Source organism: Mangifera indica, chromosome 11, assembly GCF_011075055.1.
Source record: "Mangifera indica cultivar Alphonso chromosome 11, CATAS_Mindica_2.1, whole genome shotgun sequence".
NCBI classification, from domain to species: Eukaryota; Viridiplantae; Streptophyta; class Magnoliopsida; order Sapindales; family Anacardiaceae; genus Mangifera; species Mangifera indica.
In genome coordinates, this window is record NC_058147.1 from 4,340,848 (window position 1) to 4,352,253 (window position 11,406).

General features: G+C 30.3%; 1 protein-coding gene across 1 annotated transcript; it reads right to left on the reverse strand.

Moving 5' to 3' along the window:
* Nucleotides 1–3,250: 3,250 nt before the first annotated feature.
* Nucleotides 3,251–11,168, reverse strand: LOC123228816 (MADS-box protein SVP-like). The gene is made up of 9 exons (XM_044654268.1): nucleotides 11,011–11,168; nucleotides 10,516–10,708; nucleotides 5,943–6,021; nucleotides 5,546–5,607; nucleotides 5,372–5,471; nucleotides 5,238–5,279; nucleotides 3,934–3,975; nucleotides 3,694–3,851; nucleotides 3,251–3,497 (listed from the first exon to the last, which is right to left on the reverse strand). Exons 2-9 carry the CDS (start codon nucleotides 10,698–10,700, stop codon nucleotides 3,479–3,481), a joined length of 687 nt encoding a protein of 228 aa, XP_044510203.1. The 5' UTR covers nucleotides 10,701–10,708; nucleotides 11,011–11,168; the 3' UTR covers nucleotides 3,251–3,478.
* Nucleotides 11,169–11,406: the final 238 nt, after the last annotated feature.

The window sequence follows — 11,406 nt, forward strand, 5'->3', positions numbered from 1 at the left end:
AAAAAACCATTTTTCCTAATTTAGTTTTAATAGACAAATGATATTTATATAATTTTTCGAATATTATAATAAGATAATATCACTTATATTGTTTATATTATAAAAAGATTATAATTTAACTTAAAATGTTTTATTTTTTTCTTTCCCGTCCCTCATTTTTCACATCATCCCTATAACATCTTTTTTAATGAAAAATTATACTAGTTTGAATCGATTAGATTGAAATCGCATTAAATAAGTGTAAATCAAATTGAGAAATACATCAATTAAAAATCACATAGATTTAGTGTAATTTCAATAAAAAATACATTTATTGATATAATTCTAAATATCGTTAATGATTAATATTATCGGTAACTAATAAATTTTAAATTTATTTTTTTATATAATTTTTTAATTGAAATTAATATAAATTAAAGATGAAAATATATTTAATAAAAATTTGCAGTCCAAGTGTCTTTTAGTTTGAAAGATTTTTTATCTTCTAAAAAAATTAATAAAATTTTTTAATATATTTAATAGATAGGTGAGAAAATGATTGTTTTAAACTTAATAGATAAGAATATTATTTCATCAAACCTTGTGTGCCAAATATATTTGGCCTACAAACTTACCACTAGAATCGAGTTGACATTTAAAACTCAAACTCGTTTAAATCGAATTTAAATTTGAGTTTGAATAAATTCAATTCGAATCCAATCTTACTTATTATAATATAAAGTTACAATCAACACTACAAACTATCATTTTTTTGCTTAAAATTTTAAAATATTAATTTTTTTACTATTTTTTATTTAAAAAATCGTAACATTACATAGTATTTAATGACAAATAAGGTAATAGTTTTATCTTTTAAAACACTGATAGTAGTATATTATACAGAGACGTCAAGACAAAGATAACTAATAGAATAAGATAATTTATGACCAAATTCACTATTACTATCAAAACACATCATTTAAATATAATCAAATTTAAACACATAATTTAATTTAAAAAGAAGTTTTCTATCAATAATTTAAATTTGCAAAAAAAAAAAAAAAAACAATAGCAACATCAAATTTCTTAGGCCATGGAGTACAACAAGAATATCGATTTTAATATTAGATGTCATATGATATATGGTGTCATAGTTAAAACCTTAATAATAATAGCTACAAGAGACATGATCACATTGATTCTTTAGTAGACAAAGTTGCTTTGTTGGGAAAAATGTGAGCATAATGCCTATGTTTGTCACAAATATGACAAGATCTTCAAGGAAGAACACCAATCGAAATGGAAAGTAAAGGAGGTTGGAAGAAGGGTAAGGGTAGTTGCCGAGGAATAGACTAACCACCATGACCATGCTTGTAGTTATTACAACAACAAGAGCTAGAATTAATTTGGTTCTGAATGTCTACAAAGAGAAGCAAGTTGTAGCCATAACAACAATATAAGTGGATGAATCAAAGTTCTTCTATTGGAGATGTTGACCCAAAAAGATGAGATCAAACAACTCATCAAAGGTGGTAAAAGTCTAAAGATATGGAAAGGCGATGAATCCCTAGACCTAAACCATCCATGATATATTTAACTAAGTCTGAATCAAGAATTAAAAAACTGATTGCAATAGGAGAGTCAAATATAAACTTAACATCAATAAGAAAGTAAATCATTGTTTGGTTGAATGTCTTTCAAAAACTACATAACTAGTCATAAAGAGAATGAAGATTAATCCCCAAAAAGATAATACAATCATCGATCTTGGAAGGTTTATGGTTTGGCACTACTACTGGACAACAATGACACTGGACAATAAATGGCAACACAATGGATTCAATCCAAGTTAAAACCAATTTGTTGGTCTAACCAAAAGGAATGAGTTGGATTTAGAGTGTTATGGAGAAGAAATGACATTAGAGGATGAACATCACTAACAATGACTTGTTGCAAATCATAGCTGGTAAAGACATCAAGAAATTGGGACTAAGGAAAGAATCCACTCATAGTATGAGGGATTGCTTGAGATAAAATTAGTAATGACAAGAAAGAATAACTAAACTCAAAAGAGAACGACTAAGTCAGAGGCCACAACAGGAGATAAGAATTAGACTATAGTAATTGACTACACCACAAAAAGAGAGATGCACCAATCGAAAAAGAGAGAGTTTCGATCAAAGGAGAAGATATGACCAACGTCATTGATTGGCGAGGGAGAGTACACCAAATTTGAAAACACAACAAAATCAACGACAATCACTACAAAATTCGACTAATAATGAGAATCAAGTAAAGAAACAATAGTAAATGTATCACAATGAAAGAGACTCATAAGAAATATTAACAAAGATTAAGACGTCCTAACAAATTGTTAGGTGTAAGAATGAAAGGTAGAGATCATTATAATCAAATGAGCACTGATTGAGGAGCATCAATCAAAGTTCGAAGGAAACAATGACAGAGGCTTAGGAAATCAAGTTATGTCATGACAAAGATGAGAGAAATTATTATTAGATCACAAAGGCAAAAGGTAGCAACTCTATGAAGGGAAAAAAGAAACCCCAATTGCAAGGTTGAAATCGTCAATTTTAGAGTGCAAGGACACAACAAGATATGCTCTAATACTACACAGAATTGTGTGTAACTTTATTTAGTCATCGTTCAATCTAATCCCACTAAAAATAAATACATGAATTATATTCTAACTGAAAACAATAAAACCCTACTTACAAACTTTGAAAACAAAAAATGAATACATGTTTTATATACACAAAATAGACACCCAGATACCATCATATTGTTATTAGATGATTTTGAATTAAAGATAAAATAACACTTAATTACATGATGACGCATCTTTTATATGCTTATTTTATATACTCAAAGTCCTTACATAATATATTGCTCTACTGAAAATACATGTAATAGACTACATCCTCAAAAAGAATACTCATCATAATTATTGAACAGTATGATTTGTGAAAAATGCGTGTTACTAGCTTGAAATGAAAGAATGGAGTCCTTAAGCCGCCAGGTTGAATCAGAAGTACTGAAGAATTATACATTTACAGGAATTCTCTGGAGGCGTTTAAGAACACTTCAACTTGTGGCCGGTGCATGCAGAACTGGAGGATTAGGACAAGAAAGACGCCATTCAAGCATCCGAATGTAAACCATGCATGATCCGACTCCCTGACACCAACACTTCTTTGTTTTAGTTATACAAATAAATCTCATAAATACCTTTCTTCTACCTTGCAACCTTGAGTAGGCCAATCGTACTTTTTTATTAAAAGAAACGAAGAAGAGAAAGAGTAGTGCTCCTAGAGATGTCATAGGCATACAGACTATTATACAAATAGTAGTGCCACCAGCCAAGACGATATAGAAGAATCCACAACAAGTTCCATCGTTTTTACAAACTAAATAAAACACTTCTTCTCAAGATGACATTGGTCGGGCTTTAACAGCTCGAGAATCCGCTCCGTCATCCACTTCAGCTAGAGAAGGGAAGCCTACAAAATTGTTGAAGCAAGATTGATCAAAGAAAATTAAAAATGTCCGGCAGTACCTATGCATGTTGATAGGTTGCTTTTTCAGTCATCTCATTTATCAAAAACGCAGAAAGATTGTGATAAGCTTAAACTATTGAATTGGGGATGAGATTCATTTACATAATATGCACGACCCTATACTGATAATGAAGCTCACCCTAATTTGAGAGAAGTATCAGAACTATCATCCTCTAAAGGGGCGCCGCTGCCGCAGCTGCAAACATTAGTGGCAGATTCTGATGACATCCCTTCTTCCTGGATGGCAATTTCTGAATCAGCTAGGACAAGCCTTTTTCCGTTATACAAGTTGACCACCTGAAAGATCCCCCGCCATTTTCATATGAAATAAAATTAATGAAAACGTTGGAATATAGTCCACCAAAATGAATTCTCGTACCCTCTGCTTAAGTAGTCTATTCTCCTCCAACAGTTGTGCTCCCTGCAAATATTACCAAGTTGAAAACTCAAATAGAAATCTTGACTATGGTATTTTAACAATCAACAGCAAACAGGAGAGGTCTTTAACCAACTAGCCTTGAGATGTGTGTGTGTAAAGAACTTAAGCTATATACAGCTCATGTTTGTTCATAAAATAATGCAAACTGAAAATTTACATTTACATTTCAAAATAGTGTAAATAGAAAGATCTTTTGTGAAGGTTTTTGGCGTGCCAGGTTCAATACTGAACCAAAAAATAAGCCACCTTATATATATATACATATGAAACTCCAAATTTTTTAGTTGATTCATGTATTATAGATACATATTATTGTGTAATCAAACTCTTTTTTAATCAAACTCATGAAAACGACACTTGAAAGATGATCAACTATGTAAACATTATGCAACAACTAGCCACATCATATATTCGAAAATCAATCCAAGGCATGGACAAACATTCCTTCACCCAAAACATCAAGAAGGACAAATCCTAGTAATTTTGTAGTGTATTTAATCATATTTTATCATTATCTTTGACAAATACACAATACAAATCATGACATCATTATCTTCCATTTCATCAAGATAACATAATTGATAAACTTTTTTCAAATAAATAAATTTGATATACTAGAATCTACAATATAGCTCATGCAATTTTCTCAATTTGCCAAACATCTTAGTTCTTATAAATAAGGGCATAAATAGGGCTAGGGTTATTTAAAGAATCCTCAAACAGCTCTTTCCAACGTTATTATTGAATACTTTTTGCACTCCACTCAAAGACTAAATAGCATATCAATAAAAGTAAGCTCCCAATAATGGGCTGATCCACTTTAAAAACATTATCTCATTTATCTTACTTATTATTATTTACAAACAATTACACCCTCAATTCTACTAATGTGTATCCTCTTATGTGAGATCTTACCTCCAATTCTGCATACTTTTTATATATGTAAATTTTGCATAAGCAAACATAATTTTCATATTTACCATGTAATGAATTTCAATTCAATAAAAACATGATGTAATTCCACGAATATCTCCTCTCAAGCTTTGAGATGATTTCAATTAAATATATCCTCAAGAATAAGCTTGTTCGTTATCCTTCTAGTATACTATTAATTGCTTCTATGGCAAATTGTGATTACTACCTTTAAATGAGAAAGAAAGACCATTAACAATATGCATAGATTGATAGTTTAAGTCTTCCAAAAGATAAATCTCACTGATTGAATTAAATATTTGTCTTCTAACCTTCCTTTCAAGTGAAGAGATCTCGTTCTTAATCCGGTCACCCTGATAGGCAAAGTAAAACTTGTATGAGCACCTCCATATATCATGGTAGATTTATTCATAATAATTTGCAATAAAATTAAAGCAATACGTACCTTTGTTTCAATAACACGGGCAAGTCCTGATTCAAGCATTTTTTCAAGTTGTTGTAATTCCTCTATATTCAATCCTTGAAGATCTTCTCCTCTCATTTGTCTATTAATAATAAATGAATTTCAGCTAACTTGCCAAAGAAAAAAGAAGCAACATAACTACATTTAAATATATACCGTAGCTGATGGCTCTTATCAGCAACTTCCTTACTCAATTTGATGTAGTTGCTATTTTCCAGCTATAAAATAATGAAATTGCCGGTCAGAAGTGAAGTTCTGATTTGTTTAAGGTTGAAAATTTATGGGAAAAATAAATTTACATACGTGATGCCAACTTAGCCAATGCAAGTGACTGCAATCTCTTCCATTGCAGCTTTTGAATAATGTTAACTAGTTAAAAATATGCTTAATTATAAAGTTAAATTAGTGAACTCCCGGCCTTCTGGAAATGTTATCAAAGAAATTCTAATGGCAGCCAATGTCATTTTCCTTTAGCCATTTAAAACCTCTTAAAACATACAAACCAATCATAATTATATTATGATGATCTAACAAAACAGATCTAATAAATTACCTGGAGCTCAAGGGAGGGTTGGTCCAATTTTCCGATATTATTAGAATGCAGATTATACCTTGAAATCGTATCCTTCATGCTTCACAACAAGGTGTATGAACTAAATATGTTAGACAGGTCAAAACTCATAACAAATATGTTAGAAAAGAGATTCCATCAGCTAGGAAGGCATAAAACCATATTATTTATATATATGATTTATATAGAATGATAATGTTATTTTTATCTAACTGAAGTAACTATTCCCCAAATGATCATGTTTGTTAGTTGTCGTTATTTTCAATCATCCACCCCATATAAGCATGTGCAGTTCTTCAACTGGTGACATTCTGACCGAAAATCTTCAGTGAAAATCAAGAAAACATAGCCATTTGCGACTATACAATAGACATGAAAAATAATACCCAATTTATGTAATTCACTTTATTAAGTTCATTCACCTTAGTTTAACTTTATAACATAATTTTATATTCCAGTGAAAAAAAATCTGAACAAACGGTAAAATTAGAGTAAAAATTTGTCAACATGACTTATAGCTTATGAAAAAAGAACAAATTTCCCACAAAGCCTTTCAACGTGACTTAAACAAGAGAAGACTTTCTGTTACAAAAATCTATTGTCTAAAAGGCTATAAATGGAGGTGGATTCACATATCAAGAGGGAAGCCAGTTTGGAGAAAACTTCTTAAACATTATATCATTCATATTTTTATTTACAACAATTCACATCGAATGGCCAGGGCAGCAACTTCTTATTTATCAGTCAACTTATAAGTTTAAGACATGCATTCAACAGGCCAGCACATTGATTCATATGATAACATATGTCTTAGGTTTAATCTACAGTCAAAAGTTCAATAATGCAGCAAATACTATAGAGGAAACCTATGAAGAATATTGTGCAGGTATTGATAATGAGTTAAAAAACTAACTGGTAATAGAAATGGAGCTCTTAGTAGGATATATAATTTTGTATACAAGATATCACAATGTCATCGAAAACGTTTTCTTCATATTTTATTTAAACAATAATTATCTTCTAACAAAGTGATAACTTTGAGATTTAGGGGAAGCTTAACCTTACATTTAAGAGATAAGATTAATATCAACTTAATGATAATAATAACAGACATAGCATATTGTTTGTATATTCAAAAACCCTTTAAGCTCAGATCAATGAAGATCATGATCACAATTCACCTCTGTAAAAAGGCAACTCAATTAGAATTAGAAAAAACAAGTGATTTGTAATGAAACATAACAAACTGCCTGTTCATTGTTGTCATGTTGGAAAAAATAGTGTTTCATATCATCCATACAACAAACCAATGCATTTACATCACTAAAGAATATTCTCTCTCTCATCAATTATTATTAAGTATACAAATAATAGATATTAATTTTAAATAAGCAATATTATATGTATATACTTTTAGTACACAATTTAAGTATACAAATAATATGTCACCATTTGATTTGATATTATTTTATTTTTAATTCAAAATTTTTTAATCACATAATAACACATCATCTGTATGCCCAAACTGTATATCAAAAGTATGTACACATAGTTTCATTGATTTTAAAACCCTATATCAATACATAACACCTTTTGAAAACTAACCTAATGTCAATGTACCTTATTTTTCTTTAAATCGGCCTTCCACATTGAATCTGGTTTGAGGCCACAGAACCCTTTTCTTCAAAAGTAATATTAGAATTTACTATAGACTCAATCTACAATATGTCCATAACTAAGGTTGGATTCAAATTAAATTGAATTTAAACTTACTTCAATGAAGTCAAGCTCAAGCTCAAATTCGAGTTTGCCTCAAAGGTATTTGAGCTCAGTTTATTTGAAAGAAGACGAGCTCGAGTTTGACTTAAGTTTGAGCTCGAATCAAGTTTTTGAGCTTGACTCAATGCTAAAACAATGTTATTTTAATATGTATTGATAAAAATAATATCGTTTTAGTCTATTTGTATTGAATTTATTAAGCTCGCGAGCTATACAAATTGAACATCCCTAAAACTTAAGCTTAAAAATATAAAACTCTCAGGTTGAGCTCGAGCTCAAGTTCGTTTGAAACGACCTAGTTTCGAACTCATTCGAATCGAACTTCAATTTAAACTCAAACAAACTTAGCTCGAATCCAACCCTATCCACAACATTTCATCCTCCAAGGCCACATGTAATGGAAGTTCTCAAAAGCTCATTTATTTTTCCTAGTTTTGATACTCATGCATAAAATTAGCAGAGTTTTGAGTAAAATTAAATTCAACTTGTTCATAATAGTGACCATCATGCGTGCGTATATAAAACTTGTTAATGACTAACGTGGGGTGAGTGTAAAATTTGAACAACATTTTTTTATTACTAGAACCAGGCTCAAGCTTTAAGTACTTACAAATATTATAAACAAGTACAGGCTAAACAAATTCAAACCCTTGCATCATTAGAAGGTCGATTAGCTAGACTCTTCCACCTTAACTAATGAATTGAAGCCAAGAAACAATAATTATTGCTCGGTTTTGCTGGCCAACTTAATCATCTATATTAAAATGTTAACACTCATTATTCAAATCAGCTAGCCTTTGAAACCAAGAAATTTAAATGGCTGTCTACTACTGTGGAAACCTAACAATACAGGAGGATTTTTCACATGGAACCCTACATGATACCAGCTTTCTCCAAAACTCAAAAGGCTTTAAAATTGACAAAATGTATGGTTTTCTACTGCGTTTTAAGACACCTTATAAATTATAACGCATTCATAAACTACTACCAAAAAAACTAACAATAGTGAAAAGAAAATAACAAGTGGATAAATATCTAGTCATTAAAAGTACTATTTTCATAATTTTAATGACCAATTATTTATACTCTCGTTTAAAATAAGTAAATTCATAAATTTAACAAAGGAAAATAGTTGTTAAAAGTTTATTTCTCATTGTTAAAAAGTTTTAACGATGGGAAAACTTTTATTGTCGCTAGTTGTGATAGTTTCTCTTATTAAAAGTATTACCATCGTACAACAGACGACAACGAGAGTTTTTTTGTCGTTAAAACATTTTAACAAGAAATAAATTTTTAACAACCATTATTCCCTTATTAAAATCATAAATTTATTTAGTATTAATGAGAATATAAATAATTAGTTGTTAAAATCATAAAAAGAATATTCATAATGACTGAATATTTATCCGTTCATTATTTTCCTCTTGCTATTACCCTTTTTGTTTAGTGAACATTAATCATAAGTTGAATATTAATGCTTGTGAATTTGCTATAATATGCTTAAATAGAATCTCTATGCTGGTCTTGCTGAATTATGAAAGCACAAATTGTTATAATTAAGACAAGATAACGTTCAAATATTAGAAGCAAAATATATCAAATTAAAGGAAAAGCATTATATCACTGAATATATTGATATCTACTTTGCCCCTCAACCTTTAGAGGAAAATCCTTCTTTCTTATCAAGACAGAAAATGCATATTAAAATAAAACTTGTAATATCCATTTCAACCAGTACTCATAATTGCTCAGTTTTTAATGAGAATTTTATGCTTCAAATCTTACATTTCATCACTTAACCTAATCATGATAAATTTTCAATAAGTCCTTAAACCATAAAATGATAATATAATTCTGATTAACCCAATAAACTACTACACCTCTAACATGGACCCAGTACGTACATATCAATTAACATAAATCTTATTATTAAATAAACATTAAGTATTTATTAATATTTTATTAGTAAAATTATATATATACGTTACTTATATCTTCACTGATCTTGTAGTAAATACAATAGAGTTTTCGGTCACTGGGATTATATAATTTTATACAAATGTAGATGCTTATTAAGGAATGTGATTAAGACAACATGAAAATGATTACATCTTATAATTAATTTAAGACATATAATATAGCTGTTATTTATATTTCTCACAACTTGACACCAAATTAATGATTAAATAGAAGCGTACGTACATTCATCATAGGGTTGAAATATTAAAGTGGCTGAGCTCAAATACAGAGATGAAGTTATAGTACTAGTATTTATTTTGTTATTTTATGATAAAAAATTATTGGTCAATAAATTAACATTATTAAGAAAATTTTTGAGACGTTGATTTTATGCGATCAGTGAATCTCTCAAGAAAAGGCTGTATAAGTACAGGAAGCAAAGTTCTGGGTCTTATGCGAGGCTTCTGTTGACCAGAAAATCTGAAATGGCAAGTCAATGGAGGAGATGACCAAAATCTTGGAAATGGGCTTGAGCGTTTTCACTTTTAAATATCATAACTCTAAGAGTCCATAGAATCAGGAAGAACGATGTGTTTTTTACAGCAGCCATGGAGTTTAAGCAAAGAAGCTGCTTTGTTCCTTTCTGTAAAATTCTTTTCTTAATCATTGGAAGATCCAACGGGGAAGGGAATGAGTAAAAAGTTGAATCGCAGACACGGGAAGACAAAGAGCCAAAATAATAGGAGTAGAAGAAGAAAAGCTATAGATTTATCGTACGGAAATTTGATACATAGAAAATATTGGAATCGGAAAATACCTGGAGGCGCTGCAGTACTCAAAGAGCTTGCCGGTAGCCGAGAAAATGATGAGAGCAACCTCGGCATCACAGAGAACAGAAAGCTCTTCAGCTTTCTTGAAGAGACCTCTTCTCCTCTTAGAGAAGGTGACTTGCCTGGCCGTCACGTTATCAATCTTCTTGATCTTGATCTTCTCTCTCGCCATTCTTCACCCTCCAAAAATTAATCATCAACCCATAACTTTCACATTTTTGAAGTATAAGAAAGCAGGAATCCGAACAAATAAAACGGAACCAAAAAGGTTAAAAAAAGAAGCGGATTTTCTTCCAATTTATGAAAGAATCCCACCAAAAACCCTAGTTAAAGACCCGGTTCAGATCTAGGTTAAGAAACCCAGAAAAAGTTAAAAAAAAAAAATCACCAATCATAACTCATGAACATGCAAACAATTACAGCAGAATGACAGAATCATAAACATTTTTCTGTGTATATATGGGGGTTTGTTTCTTATTTACCTTAGTTGTATTAGGTCTGAAGACTCTGAACTGATCTCTCAGCTACCAAAAGCCACCAACTAGACTAGGGAAACTGCTCTCAAGAGAGAGAAAGAATTGGATGTGTGTTCAAGAAAGGAAAGCTCGCCTTCCCTTATTTAGCCAAACAGTATCTTTTTTTTTTTTTAATTATCATCTTCATTTCTTTTGTGAAATTTTACTAATCTAAGTAATTAAGACCACAATTAGCTAATATTCTGAGAGAGACTGAGAAATATGAACTGATTAAGACATAACTGATTGGACAAGGATCAACGCTAACTTTTTTTTTTTCAATTAAATTTTAAAATATCTGCTTTTATTTTTATGTGGACGAATGCTTTCAGTACCTAGCTAGCCATGCTGTCACCAGTACCA

Coding starts and splice junctions, on each gene's coding strand:
- LOC123228816 (XM_044654268.1), bottom strand. CDS start 10,700: ATGGCGAGAGAGAAGATCAAGATCAAGAAGATTGATAACGTGACGGCC. Junction 5,472..5,545: donor GATAAGAGCCATCAGCTACG/GTATATATTTAA, acceptor TATTATTAATAG/ACAAATGAGAGGAGAAGATC. Junction 3,852..3,933: donor ATAGACTACTTAAGCAGAGG/GTACGAGAATTC, acceptor GGGATCTTTCAG/GTGGTCAACTTGTATAACGG.